The 15,368-nt window shown below is 50.7% G+C and overlaps 1 protein-coding gene across 2 annotated transcripts in view; it reads right to left on the bottom strand.

The window, feature by feature from the left end:
* capn15 (calpain 15) overlaps positions 1–15,368 on the bottom strand; it is a 76,357-nt gene that overhangs the window by 13,698 nt on the left and 47,291 nt on the right. For both annotated transcript variants that reach the window (XM_061232738.1, XM_061232737.1), the window contains 3 exons: positions 8,568–8,776; positions 6,132–6,315; positions 2,067–2,290 (listed from right to left, as the gene is read on the bottom strand). In XM_061232738.1, coding sequence (XP_061088722.1) covers positions 2,067–2,290; positions 6,132–6,315; positions 8,568–8,776 — 617 coding nt within the window. The remainder of the gene's footprint in view (positions 1–2,066; positions 2,291–6,131; positions 6,316–8,567; positions 8,777–15,368) is intronic.

Raw genomic sequence — 15,368 nt, 5'->3', positions numbered from 1 at the left:
TGGCAAGCAGAGACAGACAGAGAGTCAGAACAGCTTGTACGGTGATGTCACCAAGACAATGAGGGGAAAAACACCAAAATGGGTGCATGAACTGTATATCTCTACCAAACACACCAATCCAAAACATCACCCTGCCTTAACCCATGGCTGCCTCAATCTGTGGTTTGAAACCGGCCAGGCATTGTCAATGTTTTTTAATCTCCCAGTTATATTTGATTTTAAAAATGAATGATATCCCTTGTTTGAATTTTAGCTCCCTGCAGCCGGGCGGAGGTGCTGCTCATTCGGAGGCTTATTAAGTGAATGAACCGCAGGGTGCAGATTCCCGCTGCGAGGGACCCTAAGCACGGCGGCTCCTGGCCCCCTCGCTCTCCTCTCGCGGTTCCTCCTGGCTCAGCGGAAAAGCATTCCGCGCAGACCGCCATCTCGGTGCGGTCACGGGAGGACAGGGCTGCTCGGAGTCCGCTCGACCACATCTTAGTTTCTAATCAAAAGGAAAACCCGCTGCGAGGTAAAAAGGAGCGCGCTCCGCGCTACATCCAGCTCGGGGTTTTCATCTCCGTACGTCATTCTCCATTCCCGGGCCTGCATAGGCCGCTCCCACGTACTTCCCCGCTGACTACAGAAAGATCTGCCCAACGGCGGAGAATGTTAATGGAGGTTTCATTGAAGAGCAGTGAGGAGGGGACCGCCATCCACAGGAATAAACACAACGAGCTCTGCAAGGTCTTCACACAGCTACTCTGGACCACGGCGTTCCCATTAAAGAGAATAACGAAAACAGCCATTTTAGGCCAGATAAATGAAGCGGGCTGCTGATGAAAACCTTGCACCCCAAGGCCAACGAGGCTACGCTCTGCAGAGTGGAGTCAGACACCCTGTGGTGTAGTACAGGTTCGGATCAGCAGAATAAGCAGGGGGGGTGAAGGGTCAATGATGGTCACACTTTACAATAAGGGTAGCAGAATTGGCATTGACTAATTGACATAGCTAACATTAATTAATTGATGTACAAACGCACTAGTTAAGCATGAAATTAACCATCTCATTCGTTAATGTACTTGTTAGCTACCAACTACTAAATACTTAATATTTATTAGCTACTAACTAATGTATTAGTTACATGAATATGAATACATTAGCAAGCCATAGCTAAATCATTATAGCCAACTTATAATTAATTAAATGATTAACAGATACATTTTCTTTTCTTTCATTCCGATATGAATTGGCATTAAGGAATGTTGTTGTTGACGACATGAATTAACAACGTACAAATACACAAACAGAGCTGTACAGATGAACCTCTCAGTAGTGAGTTATATTAGTTTATGCCAGTTCAGGTATTGCAAGCGTTACCACCACACACGGCCAGGCCAGGAAGCTGAGCCCACCGCCTCCCACCCAGAGCAGCCGGTGTGCTTTTATTCACATGACAGTGCCCTGTGGGAACGGCAGCGCAGAGACATATGGGAGACGCCAGTCAGGCACCACCCCCGGGGCAGCAGATGGAAGCAGCACAGGATTACGGGTCCTCTGCGGAGGAGGAGGCGCAAACGGAGGAGGCGGAGACTAGAACTATCCCAGCATCCCACACGCGTCCGAGAGCGCACAGCTGCCGGAGCCCCGCGATCTTTAATCTGGGGGATTGCGCCGTGTCTCTGTCCCGCGGAGACGGGCTTGGTGCTCACGCCGAGCTCAATCACGCGGCTTTTCTCCGGCACCGCGCAATCTGCAGCTCTGCACGACAAGTCCGTGTCTCACCTCCTCCTCCTGCACCCTGACTCACTCCCTCTCCCCCTCTCTCTATTCCCTCCCTACCTTGCTCTCTCCCTCAGTCTCCCACTCTCTGTGACTCTTTCACTCTCCCACTCCTTCACTCCCTCATCCTTCCTCCCTCTACTCCACCCTCTCTCTTTCTTATTCCCTCCCTCTGTTCCCCTCTCCTATCTCACTCACTCCTTCACTCTCCCACTCTCTCTCATTCCCTCCCTCCCTCTCCCACTCACTCACTCTCATTCCCTCCCTCTCCCCCTCCCCCTCCCCCTGCCCGGCGCGGCGCTCACCCGGCCTCCTTGGAGCTGAGCATCTTGGCCCAGATGAGGTCAGTGTCGATGGGCTCCTCGCGGGGGTTGGTGGAGCTGACCTGCAGCATGAGGGAGTCGCAGGGGGCGCCGGTGAGGGTGGCCAGGCCCTCGATGGCTCGGCCCGCCTGCAGGGCGAAGTAGGAGCCGTGCAGCTTGGCCAGGGCCTTCTCTATCAGCGCCACCCACAGCTGCTTCCTCTGCGCCTGTGGACACACAGAGAACACGCCACCACGTCACTTTCACACACACACGCACACGTTTAAAGGCCCACTGAGATTTTGGGGGTTTTTGTACTTTTCGTATCATCCTCAAGCTTTCGGTTTGTGTTCCATATTGATTCAAGTGAAAACAATTGCAATTGCTTTACATCATTTTGGGTCAGACTCCTATTTTGTCCATGCAGTTTGTAAAACGATTTCCCATGTGACATTCATTCATTCATTCATTATCTTAACCCGCTTATCCTGAACAGGGTCGCAGGGGGGCTGGAGCCTATCCCAGCATACATTGGGCGAAAGGCAGGGCAGGTTACACCCTGGACAGGTTGCCAGTCCATCGCAGGGCACACACACCATTCACTCACACACTCATAGCCACAGGCAATTTAGATTCTCCAATCAGCCTAACCTGCATGTCTTTGGACTGTGGGAGGAAACCGGAGTACCTGGAGGCCCCGGCCGTTCAAACCCAGGACCTCCTTGCTGTGAGGGTGCAGTGCTACCCACTGCACCATCCGTGCCGCCCCCATGAGACAAGATGTATGTTTTCGCATAATTATCGGATGACGTTGCTAAATATAAACCTCCGAGACCACTTAATCTGCCTCTTTGACACCGAGCCAAAAGTCTTTTGCCCTCATTTGAGAACCCTGTTGATCTTCTAAATTAGTTATTTACTGGTTATTTTGCTCTTCAGTCCCGCTCCCTCTCCTTCATTATTGTATTATCTCTCCACTTAAGCAACACTTTTGCCTCGGTCCATGGCTGTGCTCTATAGCGAATACATTAACTAAAGGCCATGCTGTATAGTGAATACAGTCACTAAGGGCCCGAGACCACTAGGGGGCGCCACACCATGACGAGCTTTGCAAAATTTAGAGCATGATCATTAAATAATCGATGGCTTTGCCAAAAGCAGGGAATTTTATGAACATTTTCATACTCTGAGCACTGGTAACGGTCATCACAATGAGACGTTCAAAGCCTCGTGCTAAATATAGGAAGCGTGCACAGGCAAAGTGGAAAAGCTTGGGAAGCTGTGCAATATTACCAATTTCTTTCCTGAAAGGTTCCGATACTGCTCAAGAAGCTAACCTCAGTTTAGCTAGTTCTAGTGCAGCAGTGACTAGACTAGCTTTGGAACATAAAGAGCAGAGGGATGGAAAGACAAAGGCCGACAACAAGGAGGTTATTTATCTGCAACTGCAATCACAGGAGCCAGTGGAGCCAGCAGCCGAAGATTGGACCGAATCAACAAATGAGTCCGTAGTGTTTGCCAGTGAAAAAAAGGGCAATGTTTGCCCAGGAAAGTTCACATGATGGCCCAGCAACACTACCAGAAGAGAACTATAAGAACGAAAAGTTTCTCCCCCTGGTTGATGCAGCTTTAATCACTCTTACCGAGAGATATTCACGGTTGGACTTTTTTTTACGAATTGTACGGATTTCTCATCAGCGCCAAGGGGATGCGAACAGCAACCAGTGACAACACACTGCATGAAAATTGCCTGCATCTTGCAAAGGAAATTGGGGGATATTGATCCAGATGATCTGAGGTTCAAGATAAAAAACAGCTGTCAGGAGCCATCCCAGCGATGTGCGTGATTCACCCATTGACATGCTTAGGTACATCTACCGGGAAAATGTATCTCCAGTGAAAGCCTATAAACCACTCTTATATGACACTTGAATGCTTTTCAAGTGTATTACATGAAGAAGATACACAGGAAGCCCTTTAAGAGATTCCCTCTGCCACGAAGAACTGATGAGCTTGACGAATCTAGATGGGCCCGCGTCCTCTTGGGTGAAAGCATGTTATAGCGAAACACGGATGAAAGTTTAATGAAAAACAACACGCGTGTGAATGTAGCAGGCTTTTTCTCTCAATGTGTCGAGATACAGATTCCTCTGAGGCTTTTTATATTGTATAAACCTTCGGAAGGCCAAACTGCAATTAAAATTCAGTAGCACACCAAGCACTGGGACACAATGCAGGTTCATCCGTACCAACATTCCTTATCAGGAAGTGAGGGTGTACAGTGCCCCTTCTTTCACCCTTCCAATACCTTGCCATTCCCCTGGTTCCAAAACTGCATAATTTACTGTCGCCTTGCGTTCTCGACACTACACTCGACACTCCCAAATAAGGAGGAGCCGTGAGCCGCTCAGACCAATCATGGAACGGGCTCAGAGAGAAGGCAAATCACAGTAATCTAATGCGCAAGTCAATAAGAGTTTAAACAACGGAACCTTCCGGAACCGCAGCGCGGCCTTGCCACAGCCTCAGCCGAGAAGCTTATCGGTCTTCATAAAGCCAAAGGAAAAGAAACCACCGGAACAAATAGGATTCTTCCAAATACCCTGCTCAATTAAGCTATTGATAAGTCTGACGGAGGAGAAAGCGGAGAGTCGATGGAGGTTTCAGTCCCCGCACGCTTCGAGTCGTGTTCTCGCAGCTGCTCTCCAGCACACTATTTAACACTCGCCGGCTGCGGCGTGCAGTCCCCGAAATCCATTAATCCACATCGGCAGGGACAGCCTGAAAACAAACCGCGGGACTATTAGCAGGCCGCACGAAAGCGGCAGCCACAGTTTCCTCTGGTATACAGCGAGAGATCATTAAGTATTGAACAGGCCCCTTCCCCTCCCGCGGCATTCCTTCACCATGAAATAACGCCGACCGCTACCGAGCGCTCAAAGCCGCTTCGCAATACGCGCAACCCTAACAACAAATAGCAGGAAAATAAATAAAGAAATACATAACAGTCCCGCTCGGGGAAGGTCAGAAGGCGGAGGCGAGTGTGTGGTAATCGGAGAGATCGGATGAGGACATACGAGTGCTGGGACAGGGCGTCCCTGAGTTCGACCTTCGCAGAGTGGCACTCAGCCGGAGGAGAGCGGGTGAGCGGTAATCGCTAACGTTTTTACCGAGGTGAGACGCTCTGTTCGGGCGTCAGCTCCGAGGGAGAGCGGCAAAGTGTGAAGCAGTCAGGGCCCATGAAAAATTCACGACCTGTTGAACCGGGGAAACAGGAGAAGAGCACTTATGCAGGAGTGGCGAATCGGGAGACACGCACCTGAGAAAGAGCGGAGCGGTCCGGGACCCTGCCTCTTACTCACCGACACGCCTTGCCCTAAACCCTGACCGTGTTGTACGGGACAGTAACCACGGTGACACGCTGTGCTTGCTTGGATTTTGACATCTTTCCGGTCACTTTAACTTCAGCCCAGAGCAAATTAAGTCGTTTATTTTCTGGATATTACCTCCAATTTTATGTGTGTGTGTGTTTGTGTTTCCTGCGTGGATGCTTGCCTGTGCATATTGTGTGTCTGCCTGTGTGTGTCTGTGTGTGTCTGTGTGTGTGTGTGTGTGTGTGTGTATGTGTAAAACCTATACACACTCTTGCCTGACCATAATGTACTGTAATGAGCTTTAAGGATACTGGAACATGAAGGATATTGCACCCTATTGAACGTAAGCCCCCATACGAGAGGTCTCCCCCAGCAGACAGACCTGGGAGAAGAGCAGGTACCCGCAGGTACCCGAATTCATCGCAGGGCAGCATGTAAATGTGTAACCCTGAGGGTGAGGGAGAGAGGGAGAGGGAGAGGGAGAGAGGGGGACAGGGAGAGGGAGAGAGAGGGAGAGAGAGGGAGAGAGAGGGAGAGAGAGGGAGAGGGCTCCTCCAGCGCACTGTCCTGGGAGAAGAGCAGGTACCCGTACTCGTTGCAGGGCAGCATGTGAATGTGTAACCCTGAGGGTGAGGGTGAGGGAGAGGGAGAGAGGGAGAAGGAGAGGGGGAGAGGGCTCCTCCAGGGCACTGACCTGGGAGAAGAGCAGGTACCCGTACTCGTCGCAGGGCAGCATGTCGTCCACCAGCACAGTGATCCAGGTCCCGTCCTTACAGAGCCGCACCTGGTACGCCCCCTCCTGGCAGAGCACCCGCGTGATCATCACCCTCTCCACCAGCTCCGGCCGCTCCGCCAACACCGCCAGGGCGCTCAGGAACCTGCGGGGGGAGCGCCATGAGTCACGTGACCTGGGTCAAATACGTCCTCCAGACCTGGGTCAGATACCTAACCGTTTTGCATTCAAATACTTTACCGAACATGTCTGCTGTATTGGAATGTATGAAACACTTTCAGAAAGTGCAAACCCTGCCTTCTGGTCCTCTTGGTTGGCTCAATTGCACCAGTCAAGATAAAGTGAACACAGAAAAGTATTTGAATCCAAAAACAATGATGTCTGACCCAGGTCAGACGTCCACGGGCCTCCCACACACACGCTGTGATGCGAGGCCATGGCAGCGTGCATGACATCATAACCCCGCCGCTCAGGCCTCCAGGGCTGTACAGACACTCAGCCCTGTCACTGACGGCTGTGGCAGGAGGTCCGCATTGGCTCAGCCCGGCCAGGGAATGATAAGGGGCATTTCCTTTGGTCTAAAAGCTCTATAGCAGCCAGCAGGTGCGTTCAAAATCACAAATGTTAGCTAACGTTAACCTTTACCTTAACGTTAACCTTTTAACATTTGAAAAGGTAGTGCGCGCGAACAGAAACGGCTGCCGAAGGGGAGGACACAGAGAGAACAAAAGTTGACAATTATCTGGCTGTTATACGCTTTAATCAATGTAATATGTGTTCTTACCTTAAAAACAATATCACAGATAAGCAATGAATCAGCTAGCTGGCATTGTGAGACCTAAGTCTCATTCATTTGTATTCAAAATGCGTTGGTGCCCAACTAAATGGAATGTTCATTTAAAATCTTTCAACAGTAACTGTTTGCTGCAAACATAGTTCGCCGTGAACGTTCACTGTCTTGAACGCACCTCAGACCAAGCGCCCGCAGATGCACAAACTAAGACTACGCTCCCCTTGTTATCTTCCAGCGACACGGGCAATATGTGACTAGATGTGTCCGCGATGCGGAAAATAGCGAGAACAGGCGTCACGTGTCTGCCATCTCCTCCTGACGTCAGCAGGAGCGGTCCCTGCTGGTTAGAGACCAGCGAGTTCAGCCGAGTTCGGGAAAAACGGGAAACACGCGGCTATAACAGGAAAGAAAAAGGGGAAAAAAAAAAACCCAGCCGCTCTGAAGAAAACCCACGGAGGAATACGGCGTTAAAGCCGCCGGAAGCTGTGCCGCATCGCGCGACGCTCCCTGGCGCCCTCGGGAGGGAACAAAGGGGTAAATAAATAAATAAAGAGACGGCCCGCCGAGCTTAATGGCCTACGACAGCGAGGCCCCGCGTCACCGCGGAGACGCGTTTGATGTGATGGGATCTGACGTGTGTTTGGAAACGACATTGACCTTGGGCCAGAGACGGGGGACGCGCGAGTTTCCCTCCACTTCCTGTTTTGCAGAGCATCGTGTCTTTGGAGGAACGCATTTTCCACCGATAAGCCGCGGGAAGGAAGGCAACCGTAATGCCACACACACGAGGACAGTGACACGGGACGCGGGGGCGGGATAAAAATGGAACGCTGACCGGCGGTTTGGTTGAAATGCTACATTACATTACAGGCATTTGGCAGATGCTCTTATCCAGAGCGACGTACAACAAAGTGCATAACCATAACCCGGGGCAAGTGCGCTGAAAGACCCTAGAGAGGAGTACAATTTCAAGTGCTAAGACTACAACAAAGATAAGGACCTGGGCCTATTTGATTAATCTGACAGTAGATTATGTCTAAAAGCGTTTCATAGCCCGACGCATCAACAAGATGTTGATATTCGGGAGTGTCTCTAAGTCTCACCAGAGAGGCTGCGGCTTCACACTCCCTGTTGCAGTCAGTCACTGCCTTGCGTTAGGTAAAGAAGCAGTCCTTCCATTATTTTTTAATCAACACACTTGAGTACAGATGACTTTTCAAATGATTATAAATAGCCTTCCTCTGTGCACTGGCCTTTATATTCCATCATAACAACATTAACTGGTCTCAACGCATCGCACTCTTGCACTCTCTCTCTCACACACACACACACACACACACACGCACACACACAAACAGGCACATGAACATATACACAGACAGACACACGCACACGCACACGCACAGGAACAGGCACATACTCACACACTCACTCACACACACACACACACACACACACACACACACACACAGAAATAGGCACATGAACATACACACAGACAGACAGACAGACAGACGGACAGACGGACAGACGGACAGACGGACAGACACTCACACCCACAGACACACAGATGCACATGCACACACACAGAGCAGCAGGCTCACCAGCAGTTTCCCAGCAGGCCCTGTAGGATGTCGGAGGGCCGGGGGGTGCGGAAGACGGACCACTTCACGCCGCGGTCCTTGAAGTTGTTGCAGTTGATCTCGTGGGGCCGGAGCCACTTCTTGACGCGCTGCTGCACACTGTCTCCCTCCGGGAAGCCCACGGACCGCGGCCCGGGCGGGAAGCTGTCGTCCACAAAGTTCACCGTGTTCTGCAGCCGGGAGACACGTCAATCATAACAGGTCAGGACCACTCCTCAATCATAACAGGTCAGGACCACTCCTCAATCATAACGGGTCAGGACCACTCCTCAATCATAACGGGTCAGGACCACTCCTCAATCATAACAGGTCAGGACCACTCCTCAATCATAACGGGTCAGGACCACTCCTCAATCATAACGGGTCAGGACCACTCCTCAATCATAACGGGTCAGGACCACTCCTCAATCATAACGGGTCAGGACCACTCCTCAATCATAACGGGTCAGGACCACTCCTCAATCATAACGGGTCAGGACCACTCCTCAATCATAACAGGTCAGGACCACTCCTCAATCATAACGGGTCAGGACCACTCCTCAATCATAACGGGTCAGGACCACTCCTCAATCATAACAGGTCAGGACCACTCCTCAATCATAACGGGTCAGGACCACTCCTCAATCATAACGGGTCAGGACCACTCCTCAATCATAACGGGTCAGGCCCACTCCCCAGCCTCAGCACAGCCAGGTCAGCACAGCTGCACTTACATAATGTCACCCTCATCCCTGCTGGAGGTAGCACGCACTCACTCACTCACTCACTCACTCACTCACTCACTCACTCACTCACTCACTCACTCACTCACTCACTCACTCACTCACTCACTCACTCACTCACTCACTCACTCACTCACTCACTCACTCACTCACTCACTCACTCACTCACTCACTCACTCACTCACTCACTGAGGTAGCACACATACTCACTCTCTCACGCACTCACGCACTCACTCACTGAGGTAGCACACATACACACACGTACTCACACCCACATATGCACGCACGCACGCACACACACACACACACCCACCCACACACACACACACACACACACACACACACACACACACACACACACACACACACACACACACACACACACAGACACAGACACACACAGAGACACAGACACAGCACCCCCATCCCTGCCGGAGGTAGCACACAAACACACACACACACACGCACACATACATACATACACACACGCACACATACATACATACACACACACATACATACACAGCACCCCCATGCCTGCTGGAGGTAGCTCATTCCATTTTCATTTTTGTGCATTCACTCGATCGGTTTCCATGTTAGCATAACGTGTTAGCTTACCATAAAGACTTCAGGCCTATAGGAGTCAGTATTCTACCTCCTTCAAAGTGAAGAAATACACCTTTTAGCAACTCCAAAGCGGTCTTATTTACACAAGGAAATGAGAGTTGTTTTCGGAGAAGTTAGACGGTTGAAACTATGACCGCTGAACACACGTGTCCTTCCGGTAGAGCTAGATCTGGCATAAGAGCTATATACCTTCATAAAGTGTGCAGCTCACTGCACTCAACCTGCGGAAGTTGCATGTGTGTTCAGCGGAAACAACACAGACGGCGTTGAGCTCATTGGAGCTAGCCAGCCAATCAGACAGAGGCTTAAAGACACAGTCACTTAAAGACACAGCCGGTAAAGTGCATGAGAGGCGATGGAGAATGGACAAGTAAAACTGGATATAGATGGTTTTCGGTACTTAAAACCAAAGAAATGTCTTCTTAGGGATATCAGTAAGAACATAAAGTAAAGTAAAATAAAAGACTACAAAGATGCACAATTTAACCTCTAAGCTGCAAGATCTGCCGTTAATTAAAATCAATGGAGTTCTTGAACGCCAACTCAGAACCATGAACCGGAGCCACGCCATGCCGGAGAGAAAGTGCTCTGTCTACCCACAGTAATCGTACACAAACGCCTAAACTCGACAGCGGGGTTAAAAGTGTTTCTTCCTAATCTGCAGGCCTGCTTGGTTTCAGCGCAGATGAGCTGCGGCATCATTAATTCAGAGGCCTGGAGGGCGGTGGTGGAGCTGCTAGACGTGGCCGCTTCCCCGGGATCGGCCGCCACCAATTATTCATGTGACAAAAGGCCGCAGAACAAACAGAGGTGCTCAGTCAGCGGGCACGCTCACGGCGGAGTGACAGTCCCCTGGCGGGGAACACCCCCAAACCGCCGTCTCTTGCACGGCGCGGACGGCCCCCCTCAGCCGTCGAACCCGCAGCGGAGACTTGCTGACGTTCCGCTAAACCCGCGGGGCCCCTTAGCGCGCCGCCCGGCGTACACCCCCGTCCTTCTTTTTCAAATGCAACTGCTTTTGCTGTCGTTTGTTTCCAGATATTTCAGGGTCGCAAGTCCCTACTGCATAACAGAACAAACAAAAAAAACATCCTACCTTCAGAAATAAGAGTTATTCAACAGAGATAAAAGGAAGTATTTTATGATGTCAACTGGTGTCATCCGGGTTCCTTTAAAGAGCCTGTGAAATTGTGGTGACTCAAAAAGGCTAAAGCCGAGTGAAGTTTCTTGAGGATGCAGACACGGGCACCCACGTGTATACGCACTCACGGTCAGACACGGGCACCCACGTGTATACGCACTCACGGTCAGAGGCGGTCACCCACGTGTATACGCACTCACGGTGAGAGGCGGTCACCCACGTGTATACGCACTCACAGTGAGAGGCGGTCACCCACGTGTATACGCACTCACGGTCAGAGGCGGTCACTCACGTGTATACGCACTCACGGTCAGAGGCGGTCACCCACGTGTATACGCACTCACGGTCAGAGGCGGTCACCCACGTGTAAACGCACTCACGGTCAGAGGCGGTCACCCACGTGTAAACGCTTTCACAGGCACAAGCGCCCGCGAAGCTACGCGCACGACAACATTAAACGCGATGGCCCAAAGAACCCCGGGGCCGCATGGGTCTGTCTTTACGAGCGGAGGGCCGGTGCGGTTCCATTGGGACAGGCCGTGTTAAATCACTGCTAACCTCAGCGGTCCTCGGCCTGTGGCTGGGCCGTGGCTGGGCTGAGTCGGGCGGCTTGGCTGATGAATCAGCACATGCAGCAGCAGGCCGCCGCCAGTCGCCGGCCGCTGGTATCTGCCACTCCGCGAGCAGGAGTGAATCACGCCCGCCATCACGCCATAATCACACTATGGATCTTCTGACAGGGGCCAGAGAAAATAAACTGAATTGACTGTGCGCAATTATTGAATGATTATCACATGGGAAAAAAAAGAACAGTCCCAATATCCATTACTGCTGAATACAGCACATTACAGCCAGGCGGGAGACTCTATAGCCCATTCAGATTCAAACACAGACAGACACACACGTACGTACGCATGTACACACACGCACGCGCAGGCAGGCGCATTCACACAAACACACAAGCATATACACGCACGCACAAACCCACACAAACACATATGCACGTACACACACAATTCACACACACAACTCACACAAACGGACAAGCATATACACAAACATGTACACACGGACGCACACACGCATTCACACAGAAAAATGGGAGAGTTACATCCAGAAAGCCAATGGCCAAATGTGCTGTGAAGCTAGCAGGGATTAGAGCAGGAGCTCTTGAGCTGCGGTATAAAGACGGTCCTGCCCTTGTACGCGCTGTAAACTTTGTGGGAGGGTTAATGTCCGGTCGTAAAACAGCGGTTCTCCGCTGCTCCGTGGAGCGAGGCCAAGGGCCCGCTCCCCGCTCCAGCCCCGCTGCACGCAGGCACATCCACACATGCGGTCCCGGTCACAGCCTTCCGCCCGCGGGGTCGTCCCAAGGACACTGCGGTCCGGCAGGCCACAGGGACACGAGCGGAGAACTGCAGAGAAACCGCAGAGAAACCGCAACCCACGGGGTTCACAGCCTTCTCTCCAAAGGCAATCAAAGAAGAGTGATTTTGCTGTGGTATGATAATAGGGGGCAGCCTGGAGCCTAGTGGCTGAGGTGCATGACTGGGACCTGGATGATTAGCGGTTCAAACCCCAGTGTAGCCACAGTGAGATCCACACAGCTGTTGGGCCCTTGAGCAAGGCCTTTAACCCCACATTGCTCCAGGGGGGTTTGTCCCCTGCTTAGTCTAATCAACTATAAGTCGGTTTGGATAAAAGCGACGGCTAAATAACAAATGTAATTTAATTTAATTTAATTTAATTAAACAACAGCAAGCGACGGCTCTTTTCCCATCCGATTGCATCATGACTTCTGCAACAGTGCACATTTTGGTCTCCAAACGTTGGCCGTAACGGCAACAGAAAGCCACAAGCTGGCGCCGAGAGCAAAAACCTAATCACCATCAAAAACCAGGCCTGAGGACGCATCAGGGGAAACCACACAGCACGAGGGGTCAGATTGTGATCGGCTGTCTGACTTCAAAAAAAGAAATCAGAGAAGCAGCGCTGTTGGGAGCGAGGGACGACCGGCAGAAAGCGTGCAGGTCAGGACCCCGCTGACATCCAGAACGCACAGGACGGCGGGCAGACGGGCGGTAATGAACACCGGCATTAAGGAGGACAAAAAAACACAGACCAATAATCTAAATCCTGCCTCTAAGCGGATCTTTTTCCCCTTCCGGTAGGAGCTGGAGTTGGTGGGCGCTGAAATGGCGCATAGTGACGCTCTGGACAGTGTCTGGGCCACCGTGGCGGTCCGTGGAGACGGACGCTGGGGAGGGCACTCGATACGAGGGGCCGGTTTATGTTTCCTCAGAGAGGAAGTATAGAAGCTGTTCATTTCCTCCACCAAGGACGCCGTCTTACCCTTGATAAGGTAACAAGGGAGTGTGCGTACATACTTTTTCGCACGTTATTAGGTAGATCTGTACAGTGGCTTGTTAATGCAAATATTTTATCAGCCAATCGTGTGGCAGCAACTAAATGCATACAAGCATGCATATGTGATGAAGAGGTTCAGCTGTTACAGCTATATATACAGTATGTAGGAAATGTTTGGTTGCAAACTGAATGTTGCTGAAGATGGTGGAACCAGTTAAGTTTAATTTTATAAAATTAAATAGTAATTTAACGTGCTTTGTGTTTACTCAGGTTCCTTGTCTACATCTGAAACCCTGCCTTTCTGAGTAATGCAATGCGCCAGGGCTTGTGGGGCTTCCTCTGGCTCTCTCAGCTCTGCCTCCTCTCCCTGTGTGTGTGTGAGCCGTGCAGCTGGCAGAGACACCAGCTTCCCGCTGAGTCAGTCAGGCTCCTCCACAGAGTCCCACTCACCCGGCTCCTTCATTAGGGAACTCCCCCGTCAGCCGCGAACCTGGGGGGAGAATGCACCCCTCTACAGGCCACGAGCGCGGTTCCAAACCCCCCTCCCCGAGCCTGGGATCCCACCTCCTCTCCAGCCTCCGCAGCCGAATGAGCACGAGCGTTTAAAAGCAGAGGAACATCTTCCAACGCTACATCTCTGTTCACCCATTAGGCAGTAATTATTAAAACTGTAATTGGATTTTTTCCCCTTCAGTAACAGGGCTTAATTAATTCTCCCATATTCACATTAATGCTAGTTAATGAAAATCCATTGTTTCTTGTAGGGGACCACCATCATTATGGTAATAAACTCTGAGGCTCAGTTGATAGATCAGATTATGGGGGGGGGGGGGGGGGGGGCCTTCAGCATCCACTGCCTTTGTAGAACAAATAAAATAACATGCTGCAGCCTTCGTTCCATAATGAATGTGATTCAGAGCACACCTATGATCCAGTGCTGTGATCATCACAATAAAAAGCATTTGATGACTCGCTTTTCCTTCTGTAGGCCAATGCACATCAACGGCTTTCACAATAGCGCGTTTCATTGGCTGTGTGAAGTCGGTCAGGAGCCTGAGGTCAGTCGGTTGAGGTTCTGGGGACCACAGTCAGTCGGTTGAGGTTCTGGGGACCACTGTCACGGTGTAGCCGTGCCCTATGGTGTAAGATGCACACTCGCATACACACACAATGCATGGCCACTTCCATTAATGATTAGATCAAGCCGGCTTGGAGGTGTCTGTGTTGTGGTGTTGGAGTAGTATGGCTGTTTCTGTTTGTTAATGTCGGGAGACCCGCCGGCCAAGAGTTAATGTTTTAGTATTTTTCCATCGTGGGTCAGTGTTAGAAAGAAAGTGTTTTTAAGAAAAAGACACAGACTAGTTTTGTACTGAATGTCTTTTTATTTATTGTTAAGTGTTTGGTAAAGACAACCAATTGTTTGTCACCTGTTCTCTGCTCTCACGCTCCTCTGTTTAGACCCGGAACTGCCGAATCTGTACTGGAGGGTACCAGGTGTTTATGAAGGGGGGGTTCCCGGGGAAGGCACCAAGTATGGTAGAGTTGGAGGGGTGTTGAGTGGTAGTTCGGTGAGCAATGTTATTTAAATTGTCATTGTTGATCACAACATTGTTTAGATGTATTATAATGTTTTATAATGTAATTTGGAGTTGTGTGGATATGTTGTTGACCAGGTGTTAACCTCCCAGGGGATAATTGATTATTAATTACTAATCAACATTCTCTTAGTAGGACCCATGCGGATATAAGGGAGGAGGCTGGAGTTCCGGGGGGGGGTTTTTTCTGGTTCAGTTGCTGCCGTAGTGGAAAGAGACCAGCCAGTGTGGAGAGCTGCAAGGGCCCAGGAGTAAAAGGGACATTGCCTAGTGCAGGGCTGAGTTTTTCTTTGTTTGCCTGTTTTGTTTT

Source organism: Conger conger, chromosome 2, assembly GCF_963514075.1.
Source record: "Conger conger chromosome 2, fConCon1.1, whole genome shotgun sequence".
Taxonomy (NCBI): domain Eukaryota; kingdom Metazoa; phylum Chordata; class Actinopteri; order Anguilliformes; family Congridae; genus Conger; species Conger conger.
Note: the sequence above shows the minus strand (reverse complement) of the source record. Positions and strands in the feature narration are given on the sequence as shown.